We start from the raw sequence: 23,580 nt of genomic DNA on the forward strand, positions 1-23,580 counted from the left end.
AAGGTTTGGTACCTTGCATGGGAATCATAGCTGGAATGCAAACCCATCTGTGTGACCACAGTGGCACCCAGGTAGGTGTCTTAGGTTGAGTTTCCTCGAAGAAGAGCCTGAGGTGAGGATTTCCTTTTTCCCTGCTTTTTTTTTTTTTTTTTTTTCCCCCAGACGAAGTCTTGTCCTATCGACCAGGCTGGAGTGAAGTGGTGTGATCTTGGCTCACTGCAACCTCTGCCTCCCGGTTTCAAGTGATTCTCATGCCTCAGCCTCCCAAGTAGCTGGGATTACAGGCACACACCACCATGCCTATCTAATTTTTGCATTTTTAGTAGAGACGGGGTTTTACCATGTTGGCCAGGGTAGTCTAGAACTCCTGACCGCAAGTGATCTGCCTGCCTCAGCCTCCCACAGTGCTGGGATTACAGGTGTGAGCCACTACACCCAGCCTAATTTTTTTATTTTTTGTAGAGACGGGGTCTCACTATGCTGCCCAGGCTGGTCTCGAACTCCTGGACTCAAGTGATCCTCCCACCTTGGCCTCCCAAAGTGCTAGGATTTCAGGTGTGAGCCACTGAACCCAGCCAGAGGTAGGGATTCTTGGGCAGGTTATTGATTGAGGGAGAGCTCTCAGGAGAAAGGGAAGGAAAGGAAACAGCCTGGGGCAGGGGGAAGAAGCTAAGAAGGATGAGGTCTTAGCTAGAACTATCCACAGCCTGACCCCACTTCGGGCTCTGGTGCATACACCACACCCCAGAGTTGGTCTCAGACTGAAGCAAAGGGCCTGGCTTTTTATGCCCCTTCACCAGCCAGTCATCGCCCATCAGCTGCCAGAGGGGAGAAGTTGTATAATCTCCTAGGCAAAGTGGCTTCCATTTGCCAAGGGCAATTTTCCAGGCAAGGAGGCAGCTGGAGTTATTATCAACCAACACACACAGCAGCTGGGAAACGGTGACCTGCCCAGTAAAAGTTACCTTGGTGGGATGCCCATAGTGTCTGCCTCCCCAGCCTCGCCTCCCAGCCATATAGAGTGTTCACTCGCTGTATAAAAGGGCACACAGACAGGATGGACAGGGCTAAATTGGAAATGCAGGTAGCTGCTATCTGCAGCTTGGATGGTTAATGTTTCTTTGGCTGATGGATTCCTGGCTACATTGAGTAGTCCATAGGCTGTGTCTGATGAAGCCTGTCCCTTCACAGATAATGCTGGTTCTTCTGCTGCAGAAGAGCCCGGGGCATCCTTCGCTCCCCATCAGCACCTCCCTTTGGACCCTGCTTAGAAGCCTGGAGCCTTTCCCTGAGACCCAGCCTTGGCTGTCCCTCCTCCTCTTCTTCCCCTGCTCATTTCCTCACACCTATTTATTTCCCACTAACATGAGATTAGACAGTAAGCGGATGACTCATTCTTTTGGGGAAGTCCATCATTCAGGAATGCCTCAGCTATGGAAGGCATTTTGGAGACAAGAATTAAAAAACCCCATCTCCCCTTTGTGTGGGAGTGGAAGGGATGGGCTCTTGAGTTGTCCTGGGTTCAAATCCTGGCTCTACTATATATTAGCTGTGGGATTGTGACCCACCCCCGAGGACTCCCTCAGTCTGAATGCCCAGCTAGCCACTGTGTGCATGAAGGTCAGCGAATCAGATTAGCAGCATTTGTTTAAAAAACTAGAAGTTTGGTCGGGCACGGTGGTGCACGCTGGTAATCCCAGCACTTTGGGAGGCCAAGGGAAGAGGATTGTTTGAGGCCAGGAGTTTAAGACCAATCTGGGCAATATAGTGAGAACCAACCCCAATCTCTACAAAAGAGTTTTAAAAATTAGCTAGTCATGCTGGTGCATGCCTGTAGTCCCAGCTACTCTGGAGGCTCAGTCAGGAGGATCTCTGGAGCCCAGGAGTTTGAGGCTGCAGTGGGCTATGATCACACCACTGCACTCCAGCCTGAGGCAACAGTGCAAGACCCTGTCTCCGTAAAAAACAAAAACAGAAAAATTCTAGAAGTTCTAAAAGTTCTCTCTCTCTGGCCACCTGTCCTCCCATATCTGTAGCCTTTGAAAAGATTTTTTTAAGTTAATACTTATAGAGAATTTACTATGCACTTGGCATATTGCCAAGTGCCTTATACATTGTCTCATTAAATGGCTACAACCGCCTTGGAGTAGGGTCTTTTAACATCATCTCCAGTTGACTGATGGGCCCAAGTCTCAAGAGCTTGCAGGATTTTCCTGGCATACACAGGGAGTCCAAGGCTAAGCCAGGCTGTGCACAAACAACTCTCTGCCTCCCAAGCTTATTCCTTTTTTTTTTTTTTTTTAGACGGAGTCTTGCTCTGTCGCCCAGGCTGGAGTGTAGTGGCATCATCTCGGCTCACTGCAAGCTCTGCCTCCTGGGTTCAAGCGATTCTCCTGCCTCAGCTTCCCAAGTAGCTGGGACTACAGGTGCCCACCATCATGCCTGGCTAATTTTTTTTGTATTTTTAGTAGAGACGGGGTTTCACCGTGTTAGCCAGGATGGTCTCGATCTTCTGACCTCGTGATCCACCCACCTTGGCCTACCAAAGTGCTAGGATTACAGGCGTGAGCCACCGCACCTGGCCCTCCCAAGCTTATTTCTATGGTAGCTGCCTTGCAGACGCCTGCCCCTGCCCTGCCCTGAAATGTGGGGGTCCCACAGCATCGAAAGCCCAAGGCAGGATTTCCCTGATCAGAGGGACCAGCTCCGCTTTCATCTCTTCTTCAGAAGCCAGTAAAGAACGCCACATCTGAGGCTTAATGAGGTCTACCTGGAACAGGCTTAGCTCTCCAGAGGCAGAAAAGTCATGAACACACAGGCAGTGGTGATAAGGAGCCAGGACTTAAAGACCTTTGGCCCCGAAACAGTTGGAGAAACCCAGAGCGTTCCTTTCTTGAGTAAGGTGTACTTTTCAGCCTTGGGGCCAGCGTGTGTTGGAGTAGGATGGGGGAGTGCCAGGGATGAATGTTAACCACCTTGGTCCCCCTCCAAGGCTCTCCCATCCATCTTCTCGACCAGGCAGAGTGGAACCCCAAGGCATTTCAAATCACTTTCACTTTTCTATTCTATTAGCAGAAAGTCTCCCCTGGGTGATGCCAGGTCTTTAATACCTGTCTGCACTGGCTGATCTCTTACTGTGGAGGAGTGCGCGCCCAGGCTCAGAGGCTTGGGCAGGCGACAGAAAGATTGCTCCTACTGCATTCAACCTCTGGCCTCATTGACATAAAGTCTCCTTTCAAAGTAAATGTATTTGGATGGGCACAGTGGCTCACGCCTGTAATCCCACACTTTGGGAAGCCAAGACAGGAAAATAGCTTGAGCTCAGGAGTTTGAGACCAGCCTAGCCAACATGTTGAAACCCTGTCTATAAAAAAAAAAAAAAAAAAAATTAGCCAGGCATGGTGGTGCACACCTGTAAGCCCAGCTATTCAGGAGGCTGAAGTGGGAGGATTGCTTAAGCTAGGGAGGTTGAGGCTGCAGGGAGCCATGATTACACCACTGCACTCCAGCCTGGGCAACAGAGTGAGACCATGTCTCAAACAAAGAAAACAACAAAAAGAAAAGGTTCAAGGGGTGGATTCTGAGATTAGCCGGTGACTGGTAGAAGGAAGAGGGGGTGGTCTGGAAAGTCCTCAGGCGTGGACAGTTATGTCCATGCTACTGCAGCGATTGCATGTTCAAATTCAGGAGGAGTTAGTGTGAACCTTGTGGTGGAAATTCAGGCCATAACGTCAGCAAGCTCGTTCTGCACAAACTCCATTTGACCATCTTGGTCCCAACAGATTTCAGCTCTTTTCTCCTTGATCTCATAAGCAGAGAGAGTTTCAGCATTTTCAGCAAGTTGATTTCTTTCTTTCTTTCTTTCTTTTTTTCTTGAAAACGGAGTCCCATTCTGTTGCCCAGGCTGGAGTGCAGTGGCACAATCTCAGCTCACTACAACCTCTGCCCCCCTGGTTCAAGCGATTCTCCTGCCTCAGCCTCCCAAGTAGCTGGGATTACAGGCACCTGCCACCACGCTGGGCTAATTTTTGTATTTTCAGTAGAGATGGGGTTTCACCATGTTGGCCAAGCTGGTATCAAACTCTTGAGCTCAAGTGACCCACCTGCCTCAGCCTCCCAAGTGAGATTCCTTTCTTATCTGCTATTCTTCAAACTCAAGAATTTCTGTTAGTTACTGGCTTCTTACTCTTTGGGGTACAGTTTCAGCTTTTCAGCATGTTGTTTCTTTCTTTTCTCTGCTTTCCTGTAAGCCCAAGAATATAGTCATTGATTCGTTTTTTTTTTTTTTTAACTCTTTGAGGCATGGTGTCAAGTCCTGGTTGGCCCCAGTGGCTGCCATGGATGTACTAACACTGAGGTGGGTCTCGTATGCCTCCCTCCCTCTGGTCTTCTCGACAGGGAGGGCCAGGCACAACCACAAAGTGTCCCGGGCCTGTGGAGCAGCATCACCATGGACAGGGGACTCTGCGTAGGAGGCAGAGGTGGGAATGAGCATTGTCCACCATCACTGGCCACAGAGGTGATGTGGCCACTTCCCAGGGCTTCAAGACACATGAAAGTGAGGATGCATTCATCAGGGTGAGAGCTGTGATTTTTGGAAACTCAAGTCAAACAAATGAGGTTGGCTGCTGAGTTCTTTTCTCAGAGAGAGACCCTGCTGCTCTGTTGTGCTCCAACCTTATGTGTAATTATCTCCCAGTACTGACTGGGAGATGACCTGCAGGGCAGGTGCATTAATTACCAGGAGATAGAAAATGGCTTGACTTCAGGCCGGGTTCGGTGGCTCACACCTGTAATCCTAGCACTTTGGAAGGCCGAGGTGGGTGGATCACTTGAGGGCAGGAGTTCAAGACCAGTCTCGCCAACATGGCAAAACCTCATATCTACTAAAAATACAAAAAAATTGGGGCTGGGTACGGTGACTCCTGCCTGTAATCCCAGCACTTTGGGAGGCTGAGGTGGGTGGATCACGAGGTCAGCAGATTGAGACCATCCTGGCTAACACGATGAAACCCCGTCTCTACTAAAAATACAAAAAATTAGCCAGGCATGGTGGTGGGCGCCTGTAGGCCCAGCTACTCGGGAGGCTGAGGCAGGAGAATGGCGTGAACCCAGGAGGCGGAGCTTGCAGTGAGCCGAGATTGCTCCACTGCACTCCAGCCTGGGCAACAGAGCGAGACTCTGTCTCAAAAAAAAAAAAACAAAATTAGCCAGGCATGGTGGCACACACCTATAAACCCAGCTACTCCGGAGGCTGAGGCACGAGACACGAGAATCGCTTGAACCTGGGAGGCAGAGGTCACAACGAGCCACAGTTGTGCCACTGCACTCTAGCCTGGGCAACAAGGCAAGACTCTGCTGAAAAGAAGAGGGGAGAGGAAGGAATGGGAGCTTGACTTGTTTGGGGAGGCCAACATGCGATAGAATGGTTAAGAATGTCTTTCAAAAAGCCCTAGAAGATTACAACAATCTTGCTTGAGTTTAACATAACTACAGAGTAATTCTTATTAATTAACGTCAAACATTTTTATTTTAATTTTTTTCTTTTTTTATTCTTTTTTTAAAAAAAGGGATACATGTGTAGAACCTGCAGTTTTGTTACATAGGTAAACGTGTGCCATGGTGGTTTACTGCACGTATTGTCTCATTATTTTAATTTTAATAGAGTGGGGACCAGTGCCTTTCCTAAGCCTGATCCCCATCTCAATTCCTCTCTCAGAAGCAACCTGCTTCTTCTAGAGAGATATTCAGTGCGTGGGTAAGCATACACATATCCTGTGTCTCTCCTTCTTCACTTTGCAGATCTCAGAGATTATTCTAACTCAGCACAAATAAATCTCTCTCACCCTTTTCTACAGCTGATTCGTTACATTAGAAGGCTTATTTCCCTGACCCACTATTGATGGATGTTAGGTTGCTTTCAAGTCTTGAGATATGAGAGTGTCACAATTAAGATCCATGCTCACAGATCTTTATACACACTGGTAGGATAAATTCATAGAAGAGCAATTGCTGAATCCGAGTGTGCTAAGCCTTGTTGTACAATGTCAGGCCCAGTCTGGATGGTAAATGCTGTAGGACTCTGGGAATAAGCAGATGTATGAAGGCAGGATGAGGCATGCGGGTCACAGATCGCAGGTGGCATCACTACTCGCTCAGCCTCTGAGCAAACATTTGTCGAGATTTGACTCAGCCCATGGGCGCTGGGAAGGAAGGTGAGGATCCTATCTGCAATCCAGCACTAGGGCCTGTTGAACCACGCTCCCCAGCCAGCCCCAGGCTTGAAATTTTCTTGCATTTATCTCCCTTTTTATTTATTTATTTATTTATTTATTTATTTATTTATTTATTTATTTATTTATTTAAATAGAGTCTCACTGTCACCCAGGCTGGAGTGCAGTGGCGTGATCTCAACTCACTGCAACCTCCACCTCTTGGGTTCAAGAGATTCTTCTGCCTCAGCCTCCCGAGTACCTGGGATTACAGGCACGTGCTACCTCACCCAGCTAATTTTTGTATTTTTAGTAGAGACAGGGATTTGCCATGTTGGCCAGGCTGGTCTGGAACTCCTGACCTCAAGTGATCCACCCGCCTTGGCCTCCCGAAGTGCTGGGATTACAGGTGTGAGCCACCACACCTGGCACATTTATCTCACCTTATGTTTATGTAGTCCAGTAGGTCTCAAATCTGAACAAGCATCAGAATCTCCTAGAGAATTTGTTGGATTTCTAGGCTGCCCCTTGAGAGATTCTGAGTCAGGGATGTTAGGTGGGGCCCCAGGAATCTCTTTTTGTCAACAAAGGATAAAAGACCCTTTGGTGTTTAAAGAGAGTTGGGGGGTTGGAAAGGAAGGGAGAGGGAAGGAGAGGTGGGAGGGGCATGGGGAACCCTTGGATGCAATGAGATCTCTAACAGTACTCTCCTGCCCTCAGGTTACAGCCACCCCGCCCTGCTGAAACTCATCCAACAGCCTCAAAATGCGGTAGGTCTTGGGGTTACACAGAAGAAAGACAAAATATGTTCATGGCCATTCACAGAATCACTGGGCAGACTTTGGCAATAGTCCTTTCATTCATTCATTCATTCCATAAATATGTATTGAGCCCATACTATGTGCCAGGTATGTGGCATGCCTTGATGAGTGAAAACGCAGTGCCGACATTCCCACGGAGGCAGTCAATTAACCACACACATGAATAGAGAATTGCAACAATATTAAGTGCTACAGAGTCAGGTAGGCAGCGCTTTGTGGGCATAAAAGAATGATGCTAATAGTTAATGTTTATGGAGAGCTTAATTTGTACCAAACACTGTGTTCAGCACTTTATAGCGACAATATTGACAAGTCTGTGAAGCAGGTACTCTTGTTATCCCCATTTTTCAGATGCAGAAACTGAGGCACAGAGTGGTTAAGTATTTGCCCAAGGTCACACAGCTAGTGGAGGCGCTGAGAATAAACCCACAGGAGCTGAGCTATTTGGGGATGGAGAGGGTGGGTGTCAGGGAGGCTTCCCAGGGAAATGACTTTTCAGCTGAGATCTGAAGGAGAGGAAGGTCTGGCAGGCCACGAGTCGGGAGGAATGGTCTCAGCAGGAAGAAGAGGGGCAGCGGCGAGGGCAGCAGTGTGGCTGGAGCAGAGAGAGTGGGGAGGGACCCAAGGAGGACTGGAGTAGCAGCAGGGCACAGGGTTTTCAGACGCCACCTAGGCCAGGGGTTCAGAACTCTGGCACTGTTGACATCCGTAGCCAGATAATTCTGTGTTGTGGGGGGCTGTCCTGTGCGTTGAGACATTGAGCAGCATCCCTGGACTCTACCCACTAAATGCCAGTAGCAACTGTCTCCTGAGGTTGTGATAACCAAAAATGTCTGCAGACATGGCCAGATGTCCCCTGGTGGATACAGTCACCCCACATGAGAACCCCTGCAATACAAGACACCTGTCTCTATCCTAAGAGAGGTAGAAAGCCATTGCACATTTATACTAAAGAATATGGCCAGGCACGGTGGCTCACGCCTGTAATCCCAGCACTCTGGGAGGCTGAGGCAGGCAGAGCACTTGAGGGAGGTCAGGAGTTCAAGACCAGCCTGGCCAGCATGGTGAAACCCCGTCTCTACTAAAAATACAACAATTAGCCAGGTGTGGTGGTGTGAGCCTGTAATCTCAGCTACTTGGGAGGCTGAGGCAGGAGAATTGCTTGAACCCAGGAGGTGGAGGTTGCAGTGAGCTGAGATGGTGCCACTGCACTCCAGCTTGGGCGACAGAGGGAGACTTTATCCCAAAAAATAATAATAATAATAAAATAAAAAATAAAAAGTATAACACCCATGCAGGCAGGCGTACAGCCTAAATGCACCACTCAATGAATTTCCCATGTAACCAATGTTTCACAACTCTTTTTGTTATTGGAACATCCCCTTAAGGAGCATTTTTAGACATTATTTTCCTAGTTGTTCCCTATCATGAAATTGTAATAGAAAAATACAGTACATATGGAGTGTATCTTTGTGTTGTATTTATGTCCGTGCTTTACATGGAACAGAGTAAAAATTTTTTTTTTTTACTCCCACTGAGAATGCATGAGTTGTAATGAGGAATCAGAACATGCCCCCACCCAGTTATTATTCCTTCCAACCAAATTAAGTAGACCCCTCCCCTTACTTTTAACAGATTGCTGTATTTCTCCAGTTTTGTTTGCTTGTTTTTTTCTTGAGACAGAGTCTTGCTCTGCTGCCCAGGCTAGAGTGCAGGGGTGCAATCATAGCTCACTGCAGCCTCGACCTCCCAGGCTCAAGTGATCCTCCCACCTCAGCCTCCTGAATAGCAGGGACTACAGGTGCCCACCACCATGCCCAGCTCATTTTTGGTTTTTTGTTGGTTTGTTTGTAGTTTTGTTTTGTTTTTGGTAGAGATGGGGTTTCACCATGTTGCCCAGGCTGGTCTCGAACTCCTGGGCTCAAGTAATCCTCCTGCCTCGGTCTCCCAAAGTCCTGGGATTACAGGCGTGAGCCACCACACCCAGTTGTATTTCTCCAGTTCTTTATTGCCATGTAAATGGAGTTTTGCAGTGTGTATCTTTACCTCGTCTGGCTTATTTCATTCAAAATTACATCTGGGTGATTCCTCCTGGTGTGTGTAATCACAGACTGTGTATCCTCATGGCTTTAGAGCATTCCGCTCTGCGGATATCCTGCAATCCTACTGTCCATGGGTATTTGCATAGCTCCAGTTCAGGGCTCTTAAGAAGACCACTGCTGTGGACGTTTGCGTGTGTGTGTTTTGCTGTACCCATTTATGTGTTTCTGTTAGATACGAAGCTTGGAGTAGAACTGCTGGCCATGTACAGCTCCTGCAGATCCTGCCAGACAGTTCTCCAAATTGATCGCACCAACTCCACTCCCACAGCCGGGGGAGGGTTCCAGTCTCGCCATATCCTCGCCAACACGGGGTATCACTGGAGGGTTTTTCTTTGACTCAGAGAGTAACATACTTATCCACACATGACAAGGAACTTGATCCCAAAAAGAAATCTAAGAAAGGCAGAAGGAACAAAGACCCAATCCTGTTCAGAAAAGGGGTCCCTAGCCCTAAAACGTTCTTCACTTTAAATAAACAGAGTTGGAGCTAATAGGAAAGAACCACATTTTCTTCTTTCTGAATGGGTGTGCCCTGCCTGGGAGGGGCCAGGGGACACTCTTGTCTCTGATTAGTTGACAGGTTTAGGGGCTGCTGTACAGGGAACTGGTGTCCTCCTGAAGGTGTCTGATGAGGCCCACTGCGGCCGGAGGCTCCGGAATGTGTTTACATCTAAAGCCTGGCTTTGTTTTGAAATGTTGTGCGAATCCCAGATGCCTTGGCAGTTGGTGCTGAAAAAAAATGTGTCAACAAACATGTCAGACACGTTTGCAGTGTCACCCGCCTCCAGAGGCAGAAACGTCCTCAACAACACACGACGTCAAGGCCCAGAGATTCCAGCTGCGTGTGGTGGCTCACGCCTGTAATCTCAGCACTCTGGGAGGCTGAGGCAGAAGGATCCCTGAGGCCAAGAGTTGGAGACCAGCCTGGGCAACATATCGAGACCCTGTCTGTACGATAACTGTTTTTAAAAAATTAGCCAGGTGTGGTGGTGCATACCTGTAGTCCCAGCTACTCAGTAGGGTGAGGTGGGAGGATCGCTTGAGCCCAGGAAGTCATTGCAGTGAGCTGTGATCTCGCCACTGCACTCTGGCCTGGGTGACAGAGCGAGACCTTGCCTCTAAAACAAAACAAAACAAAACAAAAACATATCCCAGAAAACAAAGGCCCAGGGATTCTGATTTCAGGGGGCAGTACTACCCTGTCCCTGCCAGGAGCTTCCCCCACCTTGCCTATCCCCCCATCACCTTTCACCTCTCTCTCCCCTCTCACCTCGTCAGGGACTGGTCCTAACCCTCACATCTCCCACTTGGCTTTCTGCCAGCAACCTCTCCTCATCGATCCCTCCCACCTCCCTTCTCACCCCCTCCAAACCATCCACCAAACTGTGCCGTGTGTGGAACCCTTCCTTGGTACTTACTGCCTTCCGGCTGTGTCCTGATCTCCTCCACCTCAAATGCTAAGCCCTTGGAGGGCTGCCTCCCGCTTTCTTCTTTAGCCTTATTGCTTGACATTTGCTCATTCATTGGTTATTGACTGAATGCTTCCAATATGCCAAGCACTTTTTGGGGCTGGGATTTGATGGTGAATCCACGTTCTCCATCCCAGTCTGGGTTGGGTTGTTCTGCAGAGGAACTGGGTTTGGGGCTTGATGAAAAGAGCACCCTGACGCAGTCTTAGAGAGGTGGCAGCTGACCTCCACGGGCTAAAAGGTTTTCAGCAGGACATGCCCAGGGCAGTAGGCTGGGTCACCACTGGCTGACATCTTGGGTCTTCCAAATTTTTGGCTGGAGATGCACTCAGGTGGTGGCGATGGTATTCTGCTTGTACAGGGCAGGTTCCTGCCACGTCACCAAAGTCCCAAGAAGGGGTTTATCAACCCTTTTGCACCCAAACCAAACCACCCTGAAACTCCACCATAATTACTTCATGTGACTTCCTAAAAATGAAACCATGTCCCTTAGATCTAATATCTGGATTCCAGTTATGATTTCTTTTTTCTTCTTTCTTCCTTCTTCTTCCTTCTCCTTCTCCTTCTCCTCCTTCTTCTTTCTTCTTTCTCTCTTTGTCACCCAGGCTAGAGTGGAGTGGCTTGATCATAGTTCATTGCAGCCTCGAACTCCTGGACTCCAAAGATCCTCCCACCTCAGCCTCCTAAGTGACTGGGATTATAGGTGTGAGCCACTGTGCCCGACCTCCAGTTACTATTTCTTATGTCACCAGGACCATATCATTACATTGCCAACAAGTTATACAATAATCATGGACATTGCATGTGCACAGTCACATTGCAATGAATGCACACAGCACAGCAGGCCTGACCAAGTAAGACACCTGCCATCCTATGACCTCTGGGTCTTTCCCTCTGCATAACTCTTCCTTTGAGACTGAACTCCTGCATCCTCTGTAGGCAATATCATCTCACTGGCTCCTTACAAGCACCTAGTGAAGAGTCTCCAGTTTAGCAGATGAGAAACCCAAAGCTCAGAGAAGTTAAGTGAGTTGCCCAAGGTTGCACAGCCACTTAAGCCAAAGCCAATTCTCTTCATGCTGTACCCTAAGCCTGCTGAGCTGACTGCAAGGGTTTAGAAACCTATCCTCATTTGATCCTGATACCCAATGTCCCAGATATCTTCTGTTCTTAATGTCACGCTTTCTCGAGCAAGAACATCACCCCCACATTGTTCCTAGACCCAGATGGCTGTCAAGCTGCCAGCCAGCCCTCCTGTCCCCTTCTGGGAGCCATTTCCCTGCTGCTAGTGAGGGCCAGCTTGCTTCCACCCTATTCTCATGATGTGATTTCTTAGGAGCCCCACTAACAGGTCAGAGCCAGAAGGAAATGTTCCTTAAAGTCCCCTCCAAGTTTGGGCACAGTGGCTCACACTTGTAATCCCAGCACTTTGGGAGGCTGAGGCAGGCAGATCACTTGAGTCCAAGAGTTCAAGACCAGCCTGGGCAACATGGCGAAATCCTGTCTCTATAAAAAAATACAAAAAATTAGCTGGGTGCGGTGGCATGTGCCTGTAGTCCCAGCTACTTGGAAGGCTGAGGTGGGAGGATCACTTGAGCCTCGGAGGTTGAGGCTGCAGTAAGCTGATATCACGCTACTGCACTCCAACCTGAGAGAGCAAGACCCTGTAACAAAAAAAAAGAAAAAGCCCTTCCAGGCAAGCCAAGGTGTCTGGGTTGTGCCAAGCATGAGCATTTTCAGGCGGAGGCTATCTGGAGTATCTGACAGAGAGTGGCATCTAAAGTCAGTAAACCTAGATCCGAGTTGTTGTTCTGCCCTTTCTTGGCTGTGTGTCTTGGGGCAAGTTGCTTGACCTCTCTGGTCCTCAGTTCCCCCAACTCTACAATGAGGACGATTAACTTCCCTCACTACTTATCCTAGACCCAACTGAGTGATCGCGAAGCAGAAAAAGCAAGAGGCAGGAATCTGCCAGTTTCTAGCAGCACAAGTCAAGTCCTAAAGCTACTGGGAGAATCATCTCTGGGAACCCCTCTGCCCTTAGGGTGTCCTCCTATACAGTGATGCTGCTTTTTGGATTTGCACTGAGTGCATTACACTGATTTTGCCCAAGAGACTCTTTCTCTACTCCAAAAGTCCCTTTTTGTATTTTTAGCAGAGAAAAGGTTTCACCATGTTGGCCAAGCTGGTCTCGAACTCCTGGCCTGAAGCAATCCATCTGCCTCGGCCTCCCAAAATGCAGGGATTATAGGCGTGAGGCACTGCACTCTGCCTGTTTTTTAGCCATTCTAATGGTTAAATATATAAAGAAAGAGACTTACAGGAAGTTGCAAAAGCAGTACAAAGAGCCCCATGTACGCTTCGCTCAGTTTTCCCCAGCGGCAGTAGCATCCTATATAACGCCAATGCAATACGGCAACCAGGACACTGACCCTTTTTTAAAACATCCACAGCAATCCTAGTGGATTTCTCTAAAGGTTTAAGGAAACCTGCCATGCCCCATGCTGACAGAACGTCATCATCCTGCAACCCCATTTGGAGGCTATTTGAACACAGGGGCTATGAAAAGCACCGTTTGTGGGCAGGGAGCTGGGTCAGGCCCCCAGAAGTCACCATTTGTCTCTTGCCCTTTTGCAGAGCATGTTTGTCAACAGACCCGCCCTCGGAATCCTGCCTCCGGAGAACTTTGTGGAGAAGCTCCGGGAGTCCTTGCTCTCGGTGAGTTCTGGAGAAGCAATCCCATTGTCTTCAGACACAGTACTGGCAGGGGAAGGGAAAAGTGGAGACGCCAACAATGAAGAATAAGGTGTTGCTACAGAAATCTTTCTCTCTGAGCTTATTCTTCCATGCAGAGTATTTTAAATTTTTCTTTTAAAGGACAGAAGGGATTCTTTGTGTGCAGGACAAAAGGAGCTGGGGAAATGAATATGTGTCGCATGATAGGAGCCTTGCATATGTCATTCAATCCTGCCCCCACTTCTCGGTTTTAGTTACTACAAACGATTAAAGCCATTGGGAGCCTCAGCGTCCCGCCTGGAACGTGTAGGTGTCTTAGACAGTGGCAGGTGCATCAGGAGTGGGCTTTTGCCCACCTTCTTTCCTCTCTGCCAGCCTCAGGGCCTCCCTGGGCTTCTCTGCCACCCTTGGAAAAGCCTGAGCCCACCCTCCCAGTCCGACACCTTCCAGGACAGCCCTGGTTGTGTCTGTCCCCGGTACGGCCCCTGCGAAGATTCAGCTCCAGCCAGGGGAAGCGGGAGTACAGGAGTCATGATGAGCCTGGGCTCACGGCTATTTCCCTCCCCACAGGTGGCTCCCAAAGGGATGTCCCAGCTCATCACCATGGCCTGCGGCTCCTGCTCCAATGAAAACGCCTTCAAGACTGTCTTCATGTGGTACCGGGTGAGGTTTGGGGCACACACACACACACACAGGCTCCCCAGCACCCAGCCACACGCTCACCCCTTGTCTGACTGTTCATTCCAATGGGCTGGAGTATTAGACATCAGTACCAGGGTTAAAATACAGGGAGGGCCACTGCTGGATGGCACTTTGAGACGGCACAGTGGGGTATGGTGCAAAGGGCTGAGGCTTTGGCATCAAAACTATGCAATGTGGGCTGGGCGCAGTCGTTCACACCTGTAATCCCAACACTCTGAGAGGCAAAGGCGGGCAGATCACTTGAGCCCAGGAGCTCCAGACCAGCCTGGGCAACATGACGAAACCCCATCTCTACTAAAAAAAAATTCAAAAATTGGCCAGGCATGGTGACGCGTGCCTGTAGTCCCAACTATTCTGGAGGCTGAGGTGGAAGGATTGCTTGAGCCTGGGAGGTCAAGGCTGCAGTGAGCCGTGGTTGTGCCACTGCATTTCAGCCTGGGTGACAGAGTAAGACCCTGTCTCAAAAAAAAAAAAAGAAGAAGAAAATGCTCCTTAAAGTCCCCTCCAAGGTTGGGCACAGTGGCTCACACTTGTAATCCCAGCACTTTGGGAGGCTGAGGCAGGCAGATCACTTGAGTCCAAGAGTTCAAGACCAGCCTGGGCAACATGGTGAAACCCCTTCTCTATAAAATATACAAAAAATTAGCTGGGTGCGGTGGCGCGTGCCTGTTGTCCCAGCTACTTGGAAGGCTGAGGTGGGAGGATCACTTGAGCCTGGGAGGTCGAGGCTGCAGTTAGCTGATATCACGCTACTGCACTCCAACCTGAGAGACACAGCAAGAGCAAGGAGCAAGACCCTGTAAAAAAAGAAAAAACAAAAAAAAACCCTTCCAGGCAAGCCAAGTTCTCTGGGTTGTGCCTCTAGCTTATTTTATTTAAATATTTAAATTTAAATTTATTTAAATATTCTAAATTGCAGAGACAGAGTCCCACTTTGTTGCCCAGCATGGTCTCAAACTCTTGGCCTCAAGCAATCCTCCTGTCTTAGCCACCCAAAGTACTAGGATTACAGATTTGAGCCCGCACATCTGGCCTCCATTCTTCCTGGCAAAACATACAACACTCTCAGCAGATCTTAATCCAACAGATCTTAATCGTTGCTGATGGTGCTTAATGCATTATGTGTGTTAGTTTCTTTTGTTGCGAGCATAGTTGGTAGCCTCACGTTTCAGTACAGACCTGCAACAATTAATACATGAGATCCACTCCTGAGAAAGCACTTTCTACTTGTCTGGACTGAATATCGGTTTGGTTGGAAAGTTGAAACCCCGACTACCCCAGAGCATCTCTGAGATTTTGTTCTGTTCTATTGTTTCAGAGCAAGGAAAGAGGGCAGAGGGGCTTCTCCCAGGAGGAGCTGGAGACGTGCATGATTAACCAGGTGAGTGCAGCTGGGCTTGCACCACGTACATCTGGGGAAGCTGCACAGCCTCTCCCGGGCTGTTGCTGGCTGGCTGGCACTGTCCTTCTCAATTAGGAAGGGCCAGGCCAGGCGCGGTGGCTCATGCCTGTAATCCCAGCACTTTGGGAGGCCGAGGCAGGCAGATCACCTGAGGTCAGGAGTTCAAGACCAGCCTGGCTAATATGGTAAAACCCCATCTCTACTAAAAAGACAAAAATTACCTGGGCGTGGTGGCACACGCGTGTAATCCCAGCTACTTGGGAGGCTGAGGCAGGAGAATCATTTGAACCCGGGAGGTGGAGGTTGCAGTGAGCCGAGATCACACCACTACACTCCAGCCTGGGTGACAGAGTGAGACTCCTCTCAAAACAAACAAAAAAAGAAAAACAAAAGGCTGGCTGCTGTGGTTCACGCCTGTAATCCCAGCACTTTGGGAGGCCGAGGCGGGTGGATTGCCCGAGGTCAGGAGTTCCAGACCAGCCTGGCCAACATGGCGAAACCCTGTCTCTACTAAAAATATAAAAATTAGCCAGACATGGTGGCGGGTACCTGTAATTCCAGCTACTCAGGAGGCTGAGGCAGGAGAATTGCTTGAACCCGAGGGGAGCGGAGGTTGCAGTAGGCCGAGATCTCACCACTGCACTCCAGCCTGGCGACAGAGCAAGACTCCATCTCAAAAACAAAACAAAACAAAAAAATGACAAAAGGGTTTCTGGAATTTGTGGGAGGAGGTCTTAGGGTTTTTCCTGGAGGTCTCAGGGAATTGGTGTTCAACCAGCATGAGACAATGCCAACCTCCTTGAGACTTGGGGGCCCCCACAGTTGCCTCTGAGGCACCTCCAGCAGTTCTGCCTGAGTCAGTTAGAAACATGTTTGGATTTCCTTGCTAGGTGGAAAGTCAGAAAACAATGCAAGGAGTTGCAGCTGTGCCATTTGCTTGGGGCTGGGAAGGGACAGGGCATCCATGCACCCCTCCTGAACCCAAGGCGCAGCTGCCATGGGAGAGCGCCCGGAGGGGGCCTCCCCTCACCCGCTTTCTAGCACCACAGACCCCTTCCAAAGGCCTGGGGGTTTTCCTGCAAGGTGCCCAGCTCAGCCCCTTGCCTTGGTCACCCTGGGATGCAGGCGTGCACCCATCAGCACCTGACCCGCCTGACACCTGCGGAGGCCTGAGTAGTAGGGAGCCAGGGGATGGGGAGGAAGTTGAAGAGCCTGTAGAACAGGGGCTGAAAACCCAGGAGTCCCCAACAGCCGGAGGTAGGCAGGCAGTGGGTGCTGCTTAGCCACCTACAGCTGCCACAAGAGGAAAATGGGTCCAAACGGTGCAGCACTGGTGAGAAGCCAGAAGTTCAGGTCTTTATGTGAAATTTCTTGATTTTAAATTTTGCAACTTTTTTTAGAGACAATGTTGCTCTTGTTGACCAGGCTGGGGTGCAGTGGCGTGAACTCAGCTCACTGCAACCTCTGCCTCCCAGGTTCAAGCGATTCTCCTGTCTCAGCCTCCCAAGTAGCAGGATTACAGGCCCCCACCACCATCCCTGGCTAATTTTTGTATTTTTAGTAGAGACAGGGTTTCACCATGTTGGCCAGGCTGATCCCAAACCCCTGACCTCCGATGATCCGCCTGCCTCAGCCTTCCAAAGTGCTGGGATTACAGGTATAAGCCACCGCACCCAGCCTAAAATTTGTGACTTAAAAAAAAAAAACATTTAAGTATGTATGCAAATAAAACGTGTGTCTTGGATATAGACCCCAGTGGTCCCATGGGTAACTTTTGCCTGAGAAGGATTCCTGGTTCTTCTGATAGATTTCTGTGTCCCTCTGGACTTGCAGGGGCAACAATACAGTTCCCCCATCCTTACAGCTATGACTAATGACTGATATTTCTTGGTTTTAGGCCCCTGGCTGCCCCGACTACAGCATCCTCTCCTTCATGGGCGCGTTCCATGGGAGGACCATGGGTAAGGAGGGACCAATGCGCTCCCAAGGTGGCGTTTAGAATAGTAATAATAACGGCAACAATAGCGGCAGCTGACATTAGCAGTTTACACATATTGTCTCACTGATTGCACACAATCCCCTGCAGAGTGGGGATTATTATTCCTGCTTTGCAGATGGTGGGAATCAGTGTTCAGGAAGAGGAAGAATTTCCAAGGCTATTCAGTGACAGAGCCGGGACTGGAACTCTTGACTCTGTCTTCAAAGCCTGCGCTGCATCTGTGATTAATCGCAATGCAAACACATACCCACGCACGCATGCCAATTAAGGGTTCGAGAGTTCCCCTTCAGCTTTCGGATGAGAACTGCGGTTCAGTATCAAAACATCTCATGTACTCCCCAAGTATATACACCTACTATGCACCCAGAAAAATTAAAAATTAAACGATAAAAAGAACTGGGGTTTCACAGGCAACAGGCCTCCCTGCCCATTGACAGCCTCGCGCTGCAATGTCTATCATCTCCTTTACAAAGACGGTACTGCCTGCTTCCCCAAGCCAAGCGTCTGCTTTTCTGTTTTGCTGAACTCAGGTTGCTTAGCGACCACGCACTCTAAAGCCATTCACAAGATCGACATCCCTTCCTTTGACTGGCCCATCGCACCGTTCCCACGGCTGAAATACCCTCTGGAAGAGTTTGTGAAAGAGAACCAACAGGAGGAGGCCCGCTGTCTGGAAGAGGTAATGCTCATACCCTGCGGATCCTCCCCAACCACCAGTCCTGTTGCTCTTGCCGCCCCAAGACTTGGGGAGAAGAGAAACAGATGAAGGATTTATCTGGGGATCTGTGCAGTGCTCCCCTAGAGGGAAGCAGGGACACAGAGGCCTTGCGTCCCAAATGTTCTATGTTGGGAGAGTTCGTGAGACACACTGTTTCTGTCACGGCATCCATCACCCAACTCTGATACCAATTTCCGTATCACTTAAGTTTCTTGGAAGACAAGAGTCAATGACTCTAAAATAAGAGAAAACAGATCTGTTGAAAGAATATGGGGCTGGGCGCGGTGGCTCCGCCTGTAATCCCAGCACTTTGGGAGGCTGAGACGGGAGGATCACCTGAGGCCAGGAGTTCGAGACCAGCCTGGCCAACATGGTGAAACCCCATCTCTACTAAAAATTAGCTGGGTGTGGTGGCACATACCTGTAATCCCAGCTACTAGGGAGGCTGAGGCACAAGAATCCCTTGGACCCGGGAGGCAGAGGTTGCAGCGAGCCAAGATTGCACCACTGCACTCCAGCCTGAGTAACGGAGTGAGACTCTGTCTCAAAAAAAAGAGAGAGAGAGAGAAAGAAAGAATATGGGATATCCCACAGGAAAAAATGGTTCCACAAGATCCTCTAAACCACTGGTTTTGTCTTCTCCTGAGTCTGTTGGCTTTGAGTTGCTGTGGGTCGGGGGATGCTATGGGAGAGGCTGAGGACAGGCAGCACCCCCCTACCCCCCGTTTCCATGTCATCTAACACAGCCCTCTTTAGATCCACTCAGTATATGGGGGTTCCAGGGAAGACATTGGAAGTCATCTGCAGCTGGAAAAAAATATCACTTTTTGGGTATAGATTTGAGCTCAAATAAGGCTGCTGGTTTTTTTCTTAGGCACATCATCATTTTCAATCAGTTCATATTTATTGAGCACCTACTAGATGTCAAGCAAGGTGCTAGGTGCTGGGTATTCAGTGGTAAATAGAAAAGACAAGATAATGGCATCAAGTACAGCACTGTCCAATAGAAATATAATGCAAGCCACATATGTAATTATAGCTTTTCCAGTAGTCACCTTTTCTTTCATTTTTACACCCTACCTGGAAACTGCCAAGGAGTCACATTTGCTTTGTTTTGTTTTGCTTTGTTTTTGAGATGGAGTCTAGCTCTGTTGCCCAGGCTGGAGAGCAGTGGCGCGATCTCAGCTCACTGCAAGCTCTGCCTCCTGGGTTCACGCCATATTCCTGCCTCAGCTTCCTGAGTAGCTGGGACTACAGGCGCCCGACACCACGCCCGGCTAATTTTTTGTATTTTTAATAGAGACAGGGTTTCACCGTGTTAGCCAGGATAGTCTCGATCTCCTGACCTTGTGATCCGCCCACCTCGGCCTCCCAAAGTGCTGAGATTACAGGTGTGAGCCACCACGCCGGCCTTCTTTTGTTTTGTTTTGTTTGAGACAGGGTCTCACTCTGTCACCCAGGCTGGAGTGCAGTGGTGCAATCACAGCTCACTGCAGTCTCTACCTCTCCGGGCTCAGGTGATCCTCCCACCTCAGCTTCTTGGGTAGTTGGAACTAAGGCACATGACACCACCACACCTGGCTAATTTTTGTATTTTTTGCAGAAACAGGTTTCGCCGTGTTGCCCAGGTTGGTCTCAAACTCCTGGGCCCAAGTGGTCTGCCCACTTCAGCCTCCCAAATTGCTGGGATTACAGGTGTGAGCCACCGTGCCTGGCCAGGAGTCACGTTTTTTAAAATTACAAAGAAATAGGTGAAATTCATTTTCAGAGCATTTTATTGAACCGAATATATTCAAAATATTATCACGTAAATGTATAATTAGTATTTTTAAACAATGTGATTTTTATATTCCTTTTTAAAAATTCCTTTATTTAAAAAATTCGTTTATTTAGGTCTAAACAAACTAAGATAGTCCTTTTCTTCGTATTCAGTTTTTGAAACACTGTGTGTATTTTACACTTACAGCACAATGCTCTAAAAACAAAGAAAAACCGGGCGTGGTGGCTCATGCCTGTAACTGCAACACTTTGGGAGGTTGAGGTGGGCAGATCACCTGAGGTCAGGAGTTCAAGACCAGCCTGACTAACATGGAGAAACCCCATCTCTACTAAAAATATAAAATTAGTCGGGCATGGTGGTGCATGCCTGTAATCCCAGCTACTCCAGAGGCCGAATCAGGAGAATCACTTGAACCCGGGAGGTGGTGGTTGCGGTGAGCTGAGATTGCGCCATTGCACTCCAGCCTGGGCAACAAGAGTAAAACTCCATCTCAAAAAAAAAAAAGAAAACAAAGAAAAGTATCTCAGAGCTTCCTTGGGGTGACTGGTGGAGACCAAGGTCAAAATCATATCACCCAAACAGAGGCTTTTTCTTAATTGTACATAACAAAGAAAGCTTTCACTTGTTAGTCTATCTAGGTGTACGGTTTGGGGTTTTTCTTTTTTTTTTTGAGACAGAGTTTCACTCTGTTGCCCAGGCTGGGGTGCAGTGGCACGATATCTTGGCTCATTGCAACTTCTACCTCCTGGGTTCAAGCGATTCTCATGCCTCAGCCACTGGAGTAGCTGGGAGTACAGGCGTGAGCCACCATGCCCAACTAATTTTTGTATTTTTAGTAGAGATGGGGTTTCACCATGGTAGCCAGGCTGGTCTGGAACTCCTGACCTCAGGTGATCTGCTCGCCTTAGCCTCCCAAAGTGCTAGGATTACAGGTGTGAGCCACCATGCCCAGCCTCTTTCTTTTTAATAAAGACAGGATCTTGCTGTGTTGCCCAGGCTGGAGTGCAGTGATGTGGTCACAGCTCACTGTGATCTCACAGTCCTGGTTCAAGGGGTCCTCCCACCTCAGCCTCTCAAGTAGCTGAGACTACAGGCATGCAGCCACCATGCCCAGCTAATTTCTAAATGTTTTGCAGCGATGAACCACACTATGTTGCACAGGCTGGTCTCAAACTCCTGGCCTCAAGGTATCCTCCTGCCTCAGCCTCCCAAAGTGCTGGGATTGCAGGTGTGAGCCACCACACCTGGCCCTTAGAACAGTTTTTTAACCAAGGATATATCTCCGATTCTGCCCCAAAAGGATTCTCACACCAATAATAGCAATAATACTGTAAGAATAGGAACAATAATAATCAATAATAATATAGTCGTGCTAATCGTAATAGTAGCAGCCACTTTATGTGTGCCAGACTCTGTGCTGTATTTTCTCTCTCTCTCTCTCTGTGTGTGTGTGTGTGTGTGTGTGTGTGTGTGTGTGTGTGTGTGTGTGTGTGAATGCTCTCACCTTTACTTCTCTCAATATACCCGTGATGTAGCTATTTCCCACATAATAAGGTTAAGTGACAGGTGCATGTTCCATGTAAAACAGAGGCAGAACCACAGCTAAAACATCTGGCCCAGCAATCAACTCATAGTGCTATATTTTCTCATTCAGTCCTCTCCATGAGCCTGGAAGGTGGATTCTGTCAGTGTGCCCATACAACACATCAGGAAAGTGAGGCTTCTGAAGCTAAATGACTTGCCCCAAGTTATTAGTTTGTATCCACCCAGGTGCTAGCACCGATTTCAAGTAGGGTACATTCCCATCCACACACATAGCTTCTAACAGAGGCTTCACTGGTCTTAGGAAATGCACACAAACACATTTCCAATAAAATTGCATGGGGCTCATTGAACCCCAGATACCCACCCACGGATACTGGTCACAAGCCTCTGTCATCGGTGGTCACTTTCCGCTTTGGGATCCAGGTGGAGGATCTGATTGTGAAATATCGGAAAAAGAAGAAGACGGTGGCCGGGATCATCGTGGAGCCCATCCAGTCTGAGGGTGGAGACAACCACGCATCCGATGACTTCTTTCGGAAGCTGAGAGACATCGCCAGGAAGGTCAGTGGACAGGGCCGAGGTTGGATGGAGCCATTGGGTTTTCTGGGTTGAGTTCCCGGAGTAACGGGCCAGCAGCACCTCTGCCTTGGAGCTTCTGTCAATCTCCAGACTTGCAGAGGCTGTCTGTCAGCATCAGGGGTGGAGAAGTTGGGGTTGGTGAAAGAATGGGGATTCTTCCCTAAAACTATACACACACACACACACACACACACACACACATATATATATATATATATTTTTTTTTGAGACAGAGTGTCACTCTGTTACCCAGGCTGGAGTGCAGTGGTGCGATCTCAGCTCACTGCAACCCCTACCTCCCAGGTTCAAGTGATTCTCCCACCTCAGCCTCCCGAGTAGCTGGGACTACAGGCACACGTCACCATACCCAACTAATTTTTGTATTTCTAACAGAGACGAGGTTTCGCCATGTTGGCCAGGCTGGTCTTGAACTCCTGACCTCAGGTGATCTGCACACCTCAGCCTCCCAAAGTGCTGGGATTACAGGCCTGAGCCTCCGCGCTTGGCCTTAAAATCTTTTTAAAAAACCTTTTTGGATACATAATAGTTGCAATGCGTAATGATCAAATCTGGGTAATTGGATATCCATCACCTAAAACATTTATCATCTCTTTGCATTGGGAATATTCCAAATCCACTCCTGTTTTGAAATAGGCAATAAATTATTAACTAAAATCACCCTATTGTGCTACTGGACACTAGATCTTATTCTTCTATCTAACTGTACTTTTGTATCCATTAACCAACACCTATTTATCTCCACCTCCCCATTAGCCTTGCCAGCCTCTGATAGGCGTCATTCGACTCTATTTCTTCATAAGGGAAATGTTTTTAGTTCCCACCTGAGTGAGAACATGCAACATTTGTCTATGTGTGGCTTATGTCACTTAACATAATGTCCTGTAGTTCCATCCACGTCATTGCTAATGACATGATTTCATTCTTTTTATGGCTGAATAGTATTTCTTTGTGTATATGTACCATATTTTCTTTTTCTTTTTTTTTTGAGACAGTCTCACTCTGTTGCCCAGGCTGGAGTGCAGTGGCACGATCTTGGCTCACTGTAACCTCTGCCTCCTCGGTCCAAGTGATTCTCCTGTCTCAGTCTCCCAAGTAGCTGAGATTACAGGTGCACAACACCACGCCCAGCTAATTTTTGTATTTTTAGTTGAGATGGGGTTTTGCCTTGTTGGCCAGGCTGGTCTTCAAACTCCTGACCTCAGGTGGTTTGCCTGCCTCGCCTCCCAAAGTGCTGGAATTAGAGGCGTGAGCCACCGCGCCTGGCCAATTGTGTATATGTACCATATTTTCTTTTTCCTTTTTTTTTTTTTTGAGACAGTCTCACTCTGTTGCCCAGGCTGGAGTGCAGTGGCACGATCTTGGCTCACTGTAACCTCTGCCTCCTGGGTCCAAGTGATTCTCCTGCCTCAGTCTCCCAAGTAGCTGAGGTTACAGGTGCACGACACCATGCCCAGCTAATTCTTGTATTTTCAGTGGAGACGGGGTTTCGCCATGTTG

At 48.6% G+C, this 23,580-nt stretch overlaps 1 protein-coding gene across 7 annotated transcripts in view; it reads left to right on the top strand.

Moving 5' to 3' along the window:
• The window catches only part of ABAT (4-aminobutyrate aminotransferase), a 120,755-nt gene that overhangs the window by 84,908 nt on the left and 12,267 nt on the right, over positions 1-23,580 (top strand). For all 7 annotated transcript variants that reach the window (XM_055365266.2, XM_004057171.5, XM_055365267.2 and 4 more), the window contains 7 exons: positions 6,933-6,982; positions 13,239-13,319; positions 13,908-14,000; positions 15,358-15,420; positions 17,339-17,402; positions 17,971-18,119; positions 21,907-22,044. In XM_055365266.2, the coding sequence (XP_055221241.1) occupies positions 6,933-6,982; positions 13,239-13,319; positions 13,908-14,000; positions 15,358-15,420; positions 17,339-17,402; positions 17,971-18,119; positions 21,907-22,044 (638 nt within the window). The remainder of the gene's footprint in view (positions 1-6,932; positions 6,983-13,238; positions 13,320-13,907; positions 14,001-15,357; positions 15,421-17,338; positions 17,403-17,970; positions 18,120-21,906; positions 22,045-23,580) is intronic.

The sequence above is a fragment of the Gorilla gorilla genome, chromosome 18 (genome assembly GCF_029281585.2).
Source record: "Gorilla gorilla gorilla isolate KB3781 chromosome 18, NHGRI_mGorGor1-v2.1_pri, whole genome shotgun sequence".
Classification (NCBI taxonomy): Eukaryota; Metazoa; Chordata; class Mammalia; order Primates; family Hominidae; genus Gorilla; species Gorilla gorilla.